Source organism: Sycon ciliatum, chromosome 1 (genome assembly GCF_964019385.1).
Source record: "Sycon ciliatum chromosome 1, ocSycCili1.1, whole genome shotgun sequence".
Taxonomy (NCBI): Eukaryota; Metazoa; Porifera; class Calcarea; order Leucosolenida; family Sycettidae; genus Sycon; species Sycon ciliatum.
In genome coordinates this window covers 31,927,511-31,944,050 of record NC_088643.1, presented here as the reverse complement: position 1 = coordinate 31,944,050, position 16,540 = coordinate 31,927,511, and the positions used below count along the sequence as shown (strand labels likewise).

Genomic DNA, 16,540 nt, shown 5'->3' with positions numbered 1-16,540 from the left:
ATATTATACAGATGGTCCGATGTCCGGTGGTCTTGCTAGTCTCGTCATCATCACCCTGTAACGTTCGACATTCTTTGTTGTCGAGGGACATAGCTAGTGCACATCTTCGTGGCGCATCCCTTCCCCTCATTGGAACCTTTCCGCACCTGAGCCTTCCAAGCCGGAAGGTTGTCGGTTTGCGCTTTGTAGATGTGTTGGAGCAAGGTGTCAGGTTGTTGAATGTCTCAATGTCCCTGTCAGTGTTGTGCCTTGTCGCACTATCTGACTGTATAATATCTCATTACCTTGGCGGACTGTTTATAATAGTCATAATTCGTAACTTGTTGGTCCTTTCTTTTTACTACTGGTTCAACATAGGAGTTTCAATTTTTTTTAAATCCACACAAGCCCAAAAATGAGGAGGCGCTTATTTCAGACAGGCGGTAACAAAACAAAAATAAGATACATACCGTATTTTCCGAGTACAATGTATAAGCCACACTGGAGTATAAGCCCCTCCCCCCATTTTTGCCACAAAATACAGACATCTACCCTATTTATCACCGTTGATTTAATCACCGGAGTATAAGCCGCATCCCCCTTTTTCAGGTGAATTTAGAGTGTTCAAAGTGCGGCTTATAATACCCGGGAAACTACGGTACCTACATGCACCTACATGCATGCCTTGCTCTACTGTAAGTCTACAAATGTTCGGCCTCCCAGAGCTAAAACACATTTCGGCTGCAACAAATTTTCGGCTTGTACTGCTGCTGCCTGTATACACTGTCACACTGAACCTTGAGAAACAAATTTTCGTCCAAATTGATCAGGCCGAAAATAGCTGAAAATAAATATGCGCCAAAAATGTGTTGACTTACAGTATCTTGTTTAAATGGACTTACCTGCCATTCCGTGCTCTGGTGTAGCCAGCTTCATAGAGGAACTGTGGTACCTGTGTTGTCTTTCCACTGCCGGTCTCACCAGCAATGATAACAATCTGATTTTCATTGATTGCCTCCATGATTACCTGCTCCTCGCCTAATATGGGCAACTTGAGACGAGCGGCCTGGTATGACAACCATGACGACGACAACGACAACAACAACAACAACAACAGCAACAACAGCAATAACAGCAACAGCAACAGCAGCAACAGCAACAGCAACAACAGCAACAACGATGACAACACAGAGCAAGAGGCTTCAGTACTTGCGAGAAGTCGAGTAAACGGATTTAGATATCAAAAGGAAATGACCATAAACACACAATATGCATGGGGAAATTACACAGTGTGTGTGTGTGTGTGTGTGTGTGTGTGTGTGTGTGTGTGTGTGTGTGTGTGTGTGTGTGTGTGTGTGTGTGTGTGTGTGTGTGTGTGTGTGTGTGTGTGTGTGTGTGTGTGTGTGTGTGTGTGTGTGTGTGTGTGTATGTTCTTCAGCCTTGCAAGCTGTTGAATGGTGCAATCCCAGCACAAGCTGCTATGGCTTCTGCTGTAGCATCGCTATCATCGCCTGTGGCGATGGGCGTCCAATGGTCCAATGGTGTGTGTGTGTGTATGTGTGTGTACATGGTGTGTATGTGTGTGTACATGGTGTGTGTGTGTGTGTGTGTGTGTGTGTGTGTGTGTGTGTGTGTGTGTGTGTGTGTGTGTGTGTGTGTGTGTGTGTGTATGTGTGTGTGTGTGTGTGGTGTGTGTGTGGTGTGTGTGTGTGTGTGCGCGTGCATGCGCGTGCATTCGTGTGCATGGGCATACATGTACATGAATGGGCATTTTGAAGCCACCCATGACAAACAAGAGCAAATTACTAGTGTGTGTACCTGTATTGCAGGATCTCTCTGTATTGGCACATACACAGAAGGCTGAGATTTCACAGACGATGATGATGGAGGTGCTGATGTCATCTTGCTCGGTGACTTGCTCGTGCACTCTGCCTCGTCGGGCTTACTGGGCTTGACGGGGGACTCGCACAGGCCCTCTGCCTTGTCAGACTTGCTGAGTGACTTGCTCATGCACTCGGTCTCATCGGGCTTGCTGGGTGATGTTGTTTTCGACTCCGTCCTATCAGATTCACATTCACTGTGTTCATCTTCGGATGTTGAGGATGGAGAATCTAAATCCTCTTCAGACTCATCATCGTCCGAGCTGGACACTGGCAATGCATAGCCATAGCTTTTCTTTGTTCTTTTTTTGTTAAGGTTTCGCTTGCGCTTGCGCCCGAGCGGCTTTGCAGGAGGAGTGGGCGAACTAGATGTCAGCTGATCCCTGCAGAAAAGTAGAAAAATCATGATTGTACAATTTGTAGTGACATGTTCCTGGCCAAAACATCAGTAGGATGTAAAATACACACGGACACGGGCACAGACACAGACAGACACTTACAGACAGACAGGGAGACACACAGACAGGCAGGCAGGCAGACAGATATACAGACACACAAACACATGCACTTCTTCACTGCCAAGAACTGGCCACACGTGTCCTCCCCAGAAGAGGGCTCTGAGTAAATCACACACATGCACACACATGCACGTGTACACACATAACAGGTATTAGTGTGTGTGTGTGTGTGGGGGGGGGGGGGACACTGTACACGCATACAGTCCTGGCTATAGAAATCAGACCAGGGAGCGGTGTGTTGTGAAATCAGACCAGGGAGCGGTGTGTTGTGGAATCAGACCAGGGAGCGGTGTGTTGTGGAACTACTTCGAAGTGCTAATTTCCGGCAACACTTACACGTTGGTTACTGCAGTTGTTATTCCTAACTTGGATGTTGGCTGCAACAACTGCATCTCATTAGCAGTGATTCTGTGTTTCTCCAAGCTCTCCAGCAATGCTGACCGCTGCAGCAATCAAACAAAGATAGTGTGCACAGTCCACTAAGCACAAGGATTAAAAATACATGGTCTCCCCAAGACTAAAAGGCGAGAGCTAGAGTGCAAGTTAGCTGCCTCTGGTTGGCGGCAGATGTGTGACCTTCTTTCACGCCAGAAGGAAGCAGACACTAAAAACTAGGTGGTTGAATTGAGCACAAATATGTTAGGAGGCATGCCAGCCTGATGCTCTATACTGAGTGCTTCAGCGCCGAGAATTTTCAATTTACCACATCAAAGATCAGCTGCCTGGAAAGCTGAGAACGACCGAGCTACAAGCTAACACTACAAGGTGCTATTTTAGGACCTTTAACTTGCAGCCTAGATTGCAGCCAGGTGAAATAATATGCAATACAGTCAAACCTGGTTAGGACGAACTTCAAGGGACCGAACAAGTTTGTTCGTCTTATCCGGAGTTCTTCTTATCCAGATCTGACAAAAATATTGATATGCATATCATATGGATTGTGTTTATGTGAAGGTGCATGCTGTGGCACGTGTAAAGCATTTTTCCGAACATAACCCAACAACTGGTAAGTACAATGTGCAATGAATTCATGACAGCATATCCTCTGCCTTGTAACATGTTTTGCCAGTACAAGAGGCCTCGACTATCGGAAAAACTACAGCCAGTGTACCCACGGGGACCGAAAGTTCGTACTTCACGCTGATTTTGTTCAAATCACACTTGAAATTAGTTCGTCTTCACGAAAGTTCGCCATACAGACTTCATCCTAAACGAATAATTTTGACTTGATATGATGCCTGGCCAACCATAGGATTGGCCCTAGTTCGTACTAAAGGAAAGTTCGCCTTATCAGTGTTCGTCCTAACGAGGTTTGACTGTACCTCATATTGAGCATACATTTAGTCCCGATCAGCAAATTTTCACAATTTTGAGCTTCCACGCATAAAACAAGATGAACTCAAATCCATACCACATCAGCTGGTCTCCAAAGATGGATACAAGAGCAAATTTTCTCTAACAGCAATTTGAAATATCACTCTCCCTCATACAGGGCAGATCTCAAAGTGCTTGGGCTAGGTTTCTCTATATGCTGCCCATGAGATCAAAGCATGCTAGAATGACTCAGCATGCCAAGAGAGGAAAGACTCACTCTAACTCAGTCACAAGGATTTTTCAACTTTTACAGTAACTGAAATGTGGAGCAGGATATCGCTGCAATGCTACAAAGTTGCACAAAGCTGAGCTCTTCGGCTTCTTCCTAAGTACAGGGACAATTGTATAATTCTTCCAGAATTGAGTAATTTGATTTTCGTTTACGTTATCTTTCACACGCATGGTACCTTGTGAGAAGGACTCGTCATTTATCGACCGAAGGCAGTCAGACGGTAGCAAAAGTGCTACAAGTAATTGTTATGAAATCAAAATAACGCACAACGGGGATAAATTAAAAAGCCAACACCATACCTACCTTTGACTTCTTTTCTTTCTCCTCTAAAAGCTTTGCACCTCTTCTCCTCTGCTTTTGCGATAATTTCTGTTTCCGGGATCCATCCAAACCGGTCTGTGCAAGAACACAGGAAAATTCAGACCCATAGTCATGTACATGTATGCTGCCATAAAAAGTACATGTAGTGTGTTGGTGTTGGTGTGTGTGTGTGTGTGTGTGTGTGTGTGTGTGTGTGTGTGTGTGTGTGTGTGTGTGTGTGTGTGTGCGTGTGTGTTGGTGTGTGTGTTTGTGTGTGTGTGTGTGTGTGTGTGTGTGTGTGTGTGTGTGTGTGTGTGTGTCCAGCGCTGTGGTGTTTGCTCCAGAAGTTTGGTGTTCCCCCAAGGATGCTCAGTATCATCAAGTCCTTGCATGAGTCGATGGAGGTGAAGGTCCGCATCGAGGGCGGTGTCACTGCTGCCATTAACGTCAACAACGGTCTGCGTCAGGGTTGTACTTTGGCACCCGTCTTATTTAACTTGTATTTCTCTGCAGTCGTTGGGTATTGGCGCTCCATGTGCCCGGACGCTGGTGTTGAGCTGCACTACCGAGTTGGCCGAAAGTTGGTTGGAGACCGCACTGCCAAGTCCCGCCTGCAACGTGATGTCGTCACAGAGTCCCAGTTTGCGGACGATGCTGCAGTGTATGCCACCACTAAGCCGATTTTTGATCGGTGCACGGAATTGTTCATTTCGTGTGCGGCGCGGTGGGGCCTCACGGTCAGTCTATCGAAGACCAAATGCATGACTGTCAATTCGCCCATGAATGAGCCGGTGTCTCTTGGTGAGAGCACCATCGAGGCCGTTGACAGTTTTACGTACCTTGGCAGCGTCATCCATCGGGACGGGCAGTCTTCGCATGATGTGCAGTCCCGTCTCGCCAAGGCTTCGCGTGTGTTCGGCAGACTCCGTGTCCCAGTGTTTGAGAATCGGTCGTTATCTCTCCGCTGTCGGCGCCGCGTGTACATCGCCCTTGTGCTGACGACCCTCCTGTACGGAGCAGAGACGTGGACGCCGAAGGCACCGGACCTGCGCTCTCTCAACACCTTTCATCACCAGTGTGTTCGCATCATCGTTGGCGTATCCAGGCGGGACCAGTGGGACAACCACGTCACCTCGGTTACCATGGCCCGAACCCTCGGGACTGTGACGTCGCGGACATCATCCGGGAATATCGACTGCGTTGGCTTGGCCATGTTGGCCGGATGAACGACGACCGCATGCCGAAGCGAGTTTTGTTTGGGGAGCTCCCTGCAACACGCCCTCGCCATGGTCCACGCAAGCGGTGGCGTGACGTCATCGTGGATGATCTCCGCTCCATCAGCCCCCCTGTGCCTTCTGACTGTTGGTTTGATGCTGCCCAGGATCGCTCTGCCTGGAGGCAGATCGCTCATCGTCGTCCTCCCGCCCGTGCTCCTCCTGATCCTGACTCTGGCTTCCGCTGCGCATGTGGAAAGGTCTGCCGTCGTCCCGGGGACCTCAAGCGCCACGCTCCGTACTGCAAAGCTAGCGGATAATAGTCCCTTCGCTATCATTGCCATCGGCAATGGGCACGTTCAAGGTTTCAAGGTGTGTGTGTGTGTGTGTGTGTGCGGAATCCTGGCGACCTCTCGTTGTGTGTTTACCGGACGCCGTCCCTAATCTTCACGGATGCCGTGGGACGGCGTTCTCAACAGTTGAAGAGAGTGAGTGAGAGAGAGAGAGAGTGAGTGAGAGAAAGTGAGATAGGTAGATAGGTACTGTAAGACCAGATATTTTAACGTCAATTAAAGTTAACGATTTCCGGATTTTCGTGGGTTAGCGAGGTAAAATTCTAACGAATTCTGTCTCAAAAGCGGCAAATGACTGTACATGTACATATCGTTTTGCACATAACGACTTCAAATGTTAACGATGATATGTCTACAGTTAGCAAGAAGACATTTATTATAAAACAAATCTGAAGAGAAGGAAAACACAACTGAAGAGGCAAAGCAAATGAAGCACGGAAGTATCTCCCAAGCCAAGCAAGCATGCCGTTATGGTGCGAGGTCATACAACTGTGGTACAAATCTAGTACGGGAGTACATGAGCTACAGGTCAAATATGGCATGGGGGAATCCATATACAGCACGCCCCTTCGCGATAAATGCTGAGAAAACAAATCCAGTATTATCTATCAAATCCAAACAAAACTAGAAAAGAATAAGTATGGCAAGCAACGGCCTATAGCACACGGCGGAACAGACATAGCATGCCACACAAGGATACAGAAAGATACGATATAAGAACAATCCTCAAGAACATGTACACGATGTGTCCAGAACAAATCAATACGACTGTTCACGGGTGGAGGAAATGTTCAAACGAGAGGGTGGTTGGTGTGCTCGTGTGCTGCGACGCAGAGGGGGAGGCGTAGCAGGAGCAACGGCAACAGACGGCTGTGGTGAAACACATGGTGCTGGTGACGGCACGGGCGGAGAGAACGGACGAAGAAAACGGCGATTTCTCCAATAAACTCGACCACTAGCCAACTTGACGAAATAGTCACGGTGCTGCCCAATGGCCACAATCACGCCACGGGTTGTCCAACGCTTCGTCTTCGGATCCTGGACGTCCACAGGAGTGCCGATACGGAGAACGGGAAGAGAGCGGTGGGTGGGAGTACTGGCGGAAACAGGTGTCGAGGGTGGTGACTGTTCTTCACGCTCACTAGCGACGGTCGACCACGAGGAATCAAACTGCGTCCACTCAGCAATGACGAAAGACCGAAGTGGATGCCCGAGAAGATGCTCAGCTGGGCTCTTGCCAGACGGACCGGGCGTATTCCGCCACTCCAGTAGACCACGACGAAATGCATCTGTGTCGAGATTGCCATTTGACGAGGTCTTGAGCAGCAAGCGCTTCATAGCTTTCACTGCGGCTTCCGCATGTCCATTACTCTGGGGATAATGTGGGGAAGAGGATACGCGTTGCACTTGCCAACGGCTACAGAAGTCGGCAAACTTCTTCGATGCAAACTGGGGGCCACCGTCGGTGCACAGTACAGCAGGCACACCCAGATCGGATCGTGTGATGACGTGGTCCTGCCGGTTCGAACAACGCACGGCCAACCAGTCAGACGGTCGACATAAACAAGAAACTCATAGCCTTGGCAAGAGAACAGATCAGCGGACACAAACTCGAACGGCAGAGTAGGATGACGGTCATTCATCGGTGGTTCGGCTGACTGCGACGACTGGAATTCTCGACAAGCGGAACAGGCACGGACAAGGGTGTCTATGTCGGCGGTGAGACCAGGCCAGTACACGAGCTGTCGGGCGCGAGCCTTCGTGCGGACGAGACCTTGATGCGAGGCATGAAGGTTAGCAAGAACGCGTTGACGCATAGCCAAGGGAACTAGAATGCGTTGGCCTTTCATGACGATGCCCTGGTCCACTGACAGGTGTTCACGTCCATTCCAGAAGGGTTGTAGTGGAGCATCCAAATCACGCTGACGAGCGGGAAAATCATGCAGAACGCACTGGACAAGAGACTGATAGACAGGATCAGCTGAGGCGGCTGCTCGAAGTTCAGCAAACTTCAGGTTGGGGTGAGGACCATCATCACGGAGCATGCACACACGGATGCTGCGGCAATGAAGAGCCGGGGCTTCGCCGAATTCATCATTGGAAGACGGGATGCCGACGGGATTGCGAGACAGCGCATCAGCAAACGCGTGATCGGAGCCTTTTCGCCAGGAAGCGTGCACTTGAAACGACTGCAGCTTCAGGCGAAGACGGAGAAGGCGAGGATTCTCGATCTGATCTAGAGAATACGCGTTGATAATCGGGATCAACGGACGGTGATCGGTGATCAGTGATCAGATCAAATAGGGTGCCGGATAAGTACAACTTGCACTTGTGCACAGCCCAAACGACGGCGAGCATCTCAAGCTCAACAACAGCATAGCGAGATTCGGCGTCAGAGAGGTAGCGGGAACCACACTGGATGATTCGCCACTTATCGTCCTGCTTCTGCCATAGAACGAAGCCGAGACCACGTAGTGCAGAGGCATCAGTCTCCAGACGGAGGTCATGTCCATGCTGGTAGAAGGCCAGGATAGGAGGAGACAGCAGAGTAGACTTGGTCTTCTCAAACGCAACAGTGTGATTGGCATCCCAGACAAATTCACGGGTCGTCTTCAACAGACCACGAAGCGGAGTGGTGCAGGCGGCGAGGTGTGGTGAGAACTCGCTACACTGGTTCACCAGGCCAAGAAACGAACGCAAATCAGTGCGGTTCGCAGGAATGTCAAAATCGCGAATAGCCGCTGCCTTGTCATCGTCAACAACCCAACCGTCTGGACTGACAATGTAGCCGCAGAAATGGATGTGACGTGACGCAAAGGTGAATTTGGACGGGCTCAGAGTAATGCCATGCTGTCGAGCACACAGCAAGATGTCACGGACATGGGTGACATGGGAGGCAAAGTCGTCATCATAGGCCAGGCAATCATCTACTTGGCAAAATTCGGGATTGCATCGAACGCAGCATCAGTGCGGCAGTTGAAAACATCCCCAGCGGAAATCAGGCCTTGAGGGTTGCGTAGGAAACGATACCTGCCGTATGGGGTGATGAATGTGGTCATTGGACATGCCTGCTCACTCAGTGGGATTTGCCAGTATCCGTGCCTTGCGTCAAGCTTGGTGAGGAACTGTGCCGATCCAATACCAGAAACCACATCGCGAGCAGTGCGAACAGGGTGGGCTGGTCTCAGGACTTGGTCCTTCAGTCGTTTGAAATCGACGGTGAGGCGTTTCTCGGAGGTACCTTTCTTGTCGACGAGCACAATTGGGTGACACCATTCACTAGGCTCACTGACAGGCTCGATTATGCCATCGACAACCATTGTGTCCAGTTGTGACTTGACCTGGTCACGAAACGCGTAAGGAATCGGGCGTGCGGTATGGACACATGACGGCTTAGCATCTGGCTGAAGTTGGATGTCCATCGGAGGACCTGCCATCGCCTTCAAGCCAGTGTCGGAAAACACGTCCGAAAACTCCTGCAGTAGCTCATCGCGAACACGAGCGATATCAGCAGAGCTAGGATTGACAACAGGCTTTGATACAGCACAGACCTTAGGTGGTGCGGCAGCATTAGCAGCAGGGTGCTGTGCAGGCCAATCTGACGGGAGGATCTGGAGTGCACTCAAGGACGAACGTGATAGAAGAGCATCGTCCAGACCCTTGTACACATGGATTACGGTGCTGTGTTGTACTTCGCCAACCTGAAGTGAAGCACGAATACTGCCGACGTTCTGCAATTGCTCCCCAGATGCCGCTAGGACGCACTCTGCAGACCCTGTGATTTGAAAATAGGTGGCGAGTGATCTATCGCTCTCCTCGCCTGTGTCAGGCGAGCTGTAGGAGAGTGATCCAAAAATTCTCACTCCAACAACACAGCACATTATTGATATCATTTTTTTAGAGAAAAAATTCTGGATGCTTTCTGAATTTCCACCATTGTCTTGAAAGATGACAGCGGTTGGCCGTGAACTGCCATTAAATATGCAGTGTGGAAGAGCTTTTCGTATGCGTCCTCCGCTTGGACTAGAATAACTGTGTGGATGCGTGGCTGCTGAGGCGCTTGTGTTGCCTTGCTCCCTGATGCAGACGTCGACGATGATTTGTCGGTGTCACCCAATAGCTTCGCATGGCTCACTCCGATGCTATGCGCCTACATGACAACAAGCGAAGAAAACAAGGAGAATGGTCGCGAGTCCGATCGACTTTACTTTCGACATTGAATTGACCACTTACCTGTCCAGACAAATGTCGAGTGACAGCGTGCTTCGTCATGTAGTCCGATCCCTCCACAAACCTCAACGCATCGACCTTCGCTTGACCTCTCAGCCATAGAGTCGCTCCGGATAACGTCAGAATACTTCGCACACGACTTGCACCACACTTTCACGACCAGCTCTTTACCTTCCTTCTTTGCCGAGTTGAAGCCTATGTCCTCATCTACTTTCCAGCTGAGGAAAGTGGACAACTGCACACTGTTCCCTTTCGACATTTCTACTGCTAGCAGCAGCAGGAGATCATCAGCAAGGGATCATGTCGCAAGGAAAGAAAACAACTGGTATGATCAACTCCAGTTGACCAATTGGCCTTTTATTCTAAGAGTAAGAGGACGAAAGCGCCATTTGGGTGCATTTACTTGCAACGCATGCACTAGCAGAACTACCAGAACTACTAGTCTATGTCAGACTGCGGTCTATCTTGCTACTCGGACCCGCCAGGCGCTAGTTCAGAGGGTTGTACGGACCCCTGCGCTGCATGCAGGGGTCCGTAAAACCCGTTGAACTGGAGTGTTTCATGAGTGGTGGTAGATCTACGCGGCACAGCTCTGACTAGTTCAAGCCGCAATCATTCATCCAGACGTGTGAAATGCCCCGAGGTCATGCCAGGCTAGCTGGGCGCCATGCCAGTGCAGTGCCTGTGTCACACTCACAGTGTACGTGCAGTGAACTTGCCTACTCAGTGCTGTGCATGTCACTACACATATGACTAACTCACTGTCTAGTCTGTTTCATAACAGCGCGAGCGGGCACAGTTCCGGCCTGCGCACGGATCGATGAGTGCACTTGACACCATACACTCGTACTAGTCATAGTACAGTAGTAGTTGCGCTGCACTCCGAAAAGCGTACATGCAGCCAAAAATAGTTTCAGGCGCGCGACAAAAAGTGCACCTTCCAAGAAAATAAGGCGCGCGATGGCGCGCGAGAGCGATCGCTCGCCTCAAATCACAGGGTCTGACTCTGGGTCATGGTCGAGGTTCTCGGGGAACCCGCCAAGCAGTTCGAGATGATGCTCGCCAATGGCATCGACGTCACTGCCAGTATCAGGGACCCAGGGTAGCGTGACTGCCTCAGCCTCAGTGGCTAAACGGGTGGACACACGCACAGTAGGCTGCGCAGCAAGACGAGTACGCTGCAACTTCAGTTGGCCCACATGCTTCACGTTCCGGTCCGATTGTGACGACGACCTACACATAGCGAGAAAGTGACCAGTCTTGCCACAGCCATTACATTTCTTGCCGCTGGCAGGGCAACTAGACTTTGTGTGCGGGCTCCGGCCGCAATTGGGGCACTTCTTGTGTGTGTCGCTTCCTGACGAGGGAGCGGATGCAGATGGCAATACAGGTGCAGACATCTTGCTGCCAGGCTGTCCCTGTCGGGATTGTTGCTTACTGCGTTGGTACGCGGACCGCCGCACAGCATTGAGCTGGCTGGTGGACGGGATACTGCTGCTCGTCATGGTAGCCGCTTCCTCCGCCCGGCAAATTGTGACTGCATCGTTCAGGGTCAAATCCTTGGCAGACAATAACTTGTGCCGGGTAGCATCGTCACTAACTCCAATGACAATCCCGTCACGCAGGGTGTCAGCACGCACACGTGTCAGGCTTGTGCGACAGGTACTACATGTGTGTGCTGAACATTGTGAGCACAAAACGTCCGGAAAATCACAGCTAGTGTGCAATTCTTCCAACGACGTGTAAAAAGAATCGAAAGACTCGCCTTTCGATTGACACCTATCGTAAAATGCGATACGATCCAGGAGTGGGTTGCGCTGCCGTCGCAAATATTCCTTGACTGCAGAAATCACATCGTCCGTATCGGGATTCGGTGGAGTCACGATAATACCCTCGCGGAGAAATCTGCGTAGCTCCTCATCTAGAGCTTGCCGCAGCGAGGACAATCTGGTCTCACTGCTCTGGGCTGACAGGTGCTGGCAGTCATAATAGTCTCGCTTCTTTCAAATTCGTTAACTTGTTAGAATTAAATGTTCGTTAACATTACATGTACTGGTCTTACAGTAGATAGAGAGATAGAGAGAGGAGAGAGATGATGCGAGGCGGCAGAGGACAAAGCACAATGTGGACAGTTTGGGTTTTCGATTTTGCGCTGCTAATAACTACATTCTGCTGTTGGAGTCCAATTGCCAAGTTATAATTACTGTTCCGATTTTCTGTGCAATGCTGCGAAGTGAACAAACGTGCAGTGCTCACTTCATGAAGTAGGCAATGCTGCGGGCATAGGGATTCAAAGTGATATGTGACAAATAAAATACTACTTTTTTCTACGAGCACTTCTTTGTTGATGGTCATCGATGAGGCTCTAGCTTTAAACTATTTTTCCGACGCAGCTCGCTGTTGTAGCTGCTTTTCTGTGAGTGCATCAACAATTCGGCGTTCATTCACAGTTCAAAATATCCTGCGCATTCCATGATTGGAGGGTGCAGCGGGCGCGTGATCTTTCCCAAAAATCTCAACTAGCAAATACTGCGCACTGGAAATGTTTCAACTTTGTACAGGAAAAGTCGCGAGAGTTTGATGGAATCATTAAGTATGCCTAGATCATGAGTTTGACTCCCTGCTGAACTTCCGGCTGCCACCTGAGTCCAAATTTTTTTCGACCACACTGTAAACAACATTTTGTTTAGACTGAAATTTAAATGTACCATGCAAGAAAACTCACACCAAACAATACAAAATAGAGATGTATCAGAAATATACCTTTTTCTTTCCTTTGTCTGCAAGTTTTTGCTGTCGTTTCTGCTGCTTCTGGGAGAGATGTCGCTGCTTCCCTCCACTGGACCCACTTTGGGAATAGCCCACATCTGAGAAATTTCAAAGAAATGAAGGTACATTGCAAAGCCCCAGTTACGTGCAAAGTAAACACAATACAAAACTTGAATAAACATACAAAACAGCTAAAGAATTAAGGAAATATATACATTTGTGGATTGTCAAAATTAATGGGAATCAAATAAAATTTCAAAACAAAACATTATCAGTGAACCCAACGCAAAAGAGCAAAACAAAAAATTATAATACTATTACCAATGGGAACACCAAAATCCAGAGAAAGCACGAAAACAGCAAATAATGTATGATGGACAAAGAACTCTGAACGTCACGTCAATACGAGGAGAACACGATGTCTGAAAAATATGTAACAAGGGGAGACTCTTCCACTACCCGAAGGCACATTGCCAGTTTGTGTCCCTCAAATAAGATTCAAATAACATTTTATAGAAAAGAAAAAGGACCAAGGGGCTACAAGTTTCGCTATAATGTCCACTAACACCGCCAGTTACTAAACAATCAGCCTTTTTTTCTTTTCTATAAATTTATCCTTGGCTCTCCATCCGAGTTCAAAATAATAAGATTTTAAAACATTCTTGAATACTTACCGTCAATATCTGCCATAATTTCCTGTTCTCATGTCCTGTCTAGTAAACGCCATAAACACTCAGCAAGACACAGGATAATACCTTGCCCAACTCCCTCGTCGACAACAAAACTCAAAGAAGTAAAAGAAGTGACTTCGATTGCTACTCGAACAGAATCCAAAAAAATTGGTTTATGATTCTGAATGAACGAAGCACATCAAAAAGTATTCATATTTTTTACGCGAAGAGCTACAAAAAACACTTTGTGCACGTGCAAGCATGATATGACGTGTACGTGTCAAGAGTCCAGTTATGGACTCTTGCCTTGGCAGTACCATGACTCATGAGTACTGTGTTCCGCTCCTGGATCCTTCAAACCAGGGAGTAGTAATGGTACTACTCCCTTGGGCTAGGCCCTGCTTCAAACCAGGGAGCAGTAGTACAGTACCGTAGATCTATGGTATTGTACTACTCCCTGCTTCAAACTGCGAAGACATACCGCGTACCTTTACATCACTGACACTGCAAGTGACTGCATGCACTGGTCACAAAGCTTTTGACGTTTTGTGCATGTTTTTAGTTCAACTTTCAAGTGATTCCAGTGATTTGATGCATGCAGTTGGTTTTCCTTTTCAAAACACGTTATCAAGTTGTTGCCTTTGGCTAGGCTTTGGTCCTAAAGTAAGTTTAGAAGTTTTTAGATAGATCATCAAGCTGGAAGTTTTGTGCGTGCACCGCTGTGACTTACTAGTACGCTGAATCTCTCCTGGCCTGGTTCAAGTTAGTTACTTGATCGACTGACTGCAATTTTGTAGCGACACATGGTGATAAATTTGGCAAGTGCAGAACAAAGACCAGAAGACAACAGAAGCAGATAAACTTCTTTTGCCAGTCACCTTGACAAGACCGTTTCCAAGTTATTCTTCCTATGTGTGCACTAGGAGAGCTTTGTCAACAAGGGTTATGGCTGACAATGATGGTAAGGTAACTCTTATAAAGGACATTAGACCTGGGCTGAAAAACCTGACTTGCATTTTCATAATTCTTGAAATCGGCGAGGCCACACAGACGAAGGACGGCAACAAAGTGCGCACGGCCTGGGTGGCGGACGGTACTGGGTCAATAAATTTTTCGGTGTGGGATGCGTTCGGTGAGAGTATTCGACCAGGCTACATCTGCCGTCTACAGCGCTGCTATGCATCTTTGTTCAAGAGATCAATGACGTTATATGCTGGTCGAAATGGTGTCCTGGAGAAGGTTGGTGAATTCTGTATGCTATATTCTGAAGTTCCAAACATGAGCAGTTTATCAATGGATAACGAGGAGTTTGGCATGGCCAGCAGCCGTGGTGGGCCGGGCAGTGTAAAATCCAGTGGTGCTATGGGAGGTGAAGGTAAGCATGACCATCGCCGTGGCAACGGAAATGCTGCTGCCAATGCTACCGGCCAGTTTGCTGGTAGCGTTGGACTTCGCGGTGGACATAACAGTGGTGGTCGGTCGTCTCCAGCCAGGGGATACTCAACACCTGAGTCTCCAGCCAGGGGATATTCAACACCTGAGTCGAATAGTCCACGTGGTGTTGCTGCTGCCACTGACCCTCGTCACATGTCCCCTCTTCAAGGAAATATTTACAATTCACAAGCTGTGGGTGCAAGTGCCGCCACTGCTGCTGCTGGTGGTGGCACGTCCCTGAGCCCGTCTCAAGCACACAAGCCAGGTAGCAATGCCGCAGGTCGGCACAGTGAAGACTTGTCGACGCTAGGCCCACGCAGCTCCAAGAACACGGCTGTGGCCAATGGTGGTGGTCCTGGTCTGGGGCCCCGTGTACAACGACATCATCCATACGGACGTGCTGCTGGTCATGTGCGCAATAGCTTTAGCAATCATGAAAGATACGCACGGCCACTGTCACCACCACCGCCACAGAGTCGCTACTAGTGTTGCTGTTGATTTTGATTGCCATTGCGGCCACGGATTATTTATATTTTCTCGTGTCTAGGGTGTGTATGTGTGTCTAGTGCTATATGCTTGAAAAGAATTTCCCAGTAATTTTATCATGTTGATCATGAACTTAAAACTGATGCTGTCTTGAACTATCCACACACTTCATTTTGGTGGCGGCGGTGGTGATGTCATCACCACCATTGTTTATACCCATTGTAACTTTTTTTTCAGTTTTATACTGGGCATATGCTCTATAAACCCAACCCGGTTATCTTAGTTTTTATCAGTGTACTTTAATAGTTCTGCTTTCTTTTTTTTATTTCTCATTGTACTTGTGAACTGCTGCTGCTCTACGTTCTGAAGGAGTGCGACATGAGTGGTTGGAGCCACGGGTAGTGACAATAAGGATGCCTGGTGTCCACTGCCCAGAGCTATGCTGACAACTCATGGCACTCTCTTCGCAAGCCGTTCAGAGAAAGAGACTACTTGTCAGGTCTTATCTCTTTTATTTTATTTATCTCTTTTCTTTAGCGTACTTGTAGTGTTTGCACATGCGACGTGTGTGTCGGGGGGGGGGGGGGGGGGTATGTGTTTATCTCGTTGCTAGGTCGAGTTATGTCCACATCGCCTGGCGATGAAGGAACCATGCGTGCTGTGAGTACGGTGCACTCAACTCTACTCCTTGTTGAGATATACTAGGTCCACTTGCAGCACGTCCCTTCTTCATGCAGCTGATATGTGTCCCGTCCGTGCATAGCAGGAGTGTGCACTCGCTGTGCTGCTTGTGACAACGCAAGTTAGGAGTACAAGCAAGCCTTTGCGGCTACCATGGCCCGCTATAGTACTACCATATCTTCAGATGCATTGACACAAGAATCCACCTCAACCATCACACGGCATTTCAAAGGGTTTCTAGGTATGTTTCCTGTGACGACCAACAGCATTGTCTCCACGTTGATTACAGTGTTGTCGGGTGCAGAAGAAGGGACAGGCTAGAATTTCACCAAGTACAGCATATCAATGTATACACTGTGACTCAACTGTGCATAGACCACAGTACACGAAAACAAGAACGCCCCAGGCTACGAGGTTTG

The 16,540-nt window shown here is 48.6% G+C and overlaps 2 protein-coding genes across 2 annotated transcripts in view; one reads left to right on the top strand and one right to left on the bottom strand.

Annotated features, from left to right (window-relative positions):
- LOC135823166 (probable ATP-dependent RNA helicase DHX37) overlaps positions 1–13,692 on the bottom strand; it is a 65,889-nt gene extending 52,197 nt beyond the window's left edge. The window contains exons 1-6 of the mRNA XM_065336011.1: positions 13,524–13,692; positions 12,844–12,947; positions 4,287–4,379; positions 2,714–2,820; positions 1,798–2,242; positions 882–1,045 (exon numbers count right to left, since the gene is read on the bottom strand). Of these exons, the coding sequence (XP_065192083.1) occupies positions 882–1,045; positions 1,798–2,242; positions 2,714–2,820; positions 4,287–4,379; positions 12,844–12,947; positions 13,524–13,539 (929 nt within the window). The 5' untranslated portion in view covers positions 13,540–13,692. The remainder of the gene's footprint in view (positions 1–881; positions 1,046–1,797; positions 2,243–2,713; positions 2,821–4,286; positions 4,380–12,843; positions 12,948–13,523) is intronic.
- Positions 13,693–14,147: 455 nt separating this feature from the next.
- Positions 14,148–15,977, top strand: LOC135823155 (SOSS complex subunit B1-A-like). The gene is made up of 2 exons (XM_065335999.1): positions 14,148–15,027; positions 15,058–15,977. Exons 1-2 carry the CDS (start codon positions 14,466–14,468, stop codon positions 15,438–15,440), a joined length of 945 nt encoding a protein of 314 aa, XP_065192071.1. The 5' UTR covers positions 14,148–14,465; the 3' UTR covers positions 15,441–15,977.
- The last annotated feature ends 563 nt before the right edge of the window (positions 15,978–16,540 follow it).

Coding starts and splice junctions, on each gene's coding strand:
- LOC135823155 (XM_065335999.1), top strand. CDS start 14,466: ATGGCTGACAATGATGGTAAGGTAACTCTTATAAAGGACATTAGACCT. Junction 15,028..15,057: donor AGCCAGGGGATACTCAACAC/CTGAGTCTCCAG, acceptor GATATTCAACAC/CTGAGTCGAATAGTCCACGT.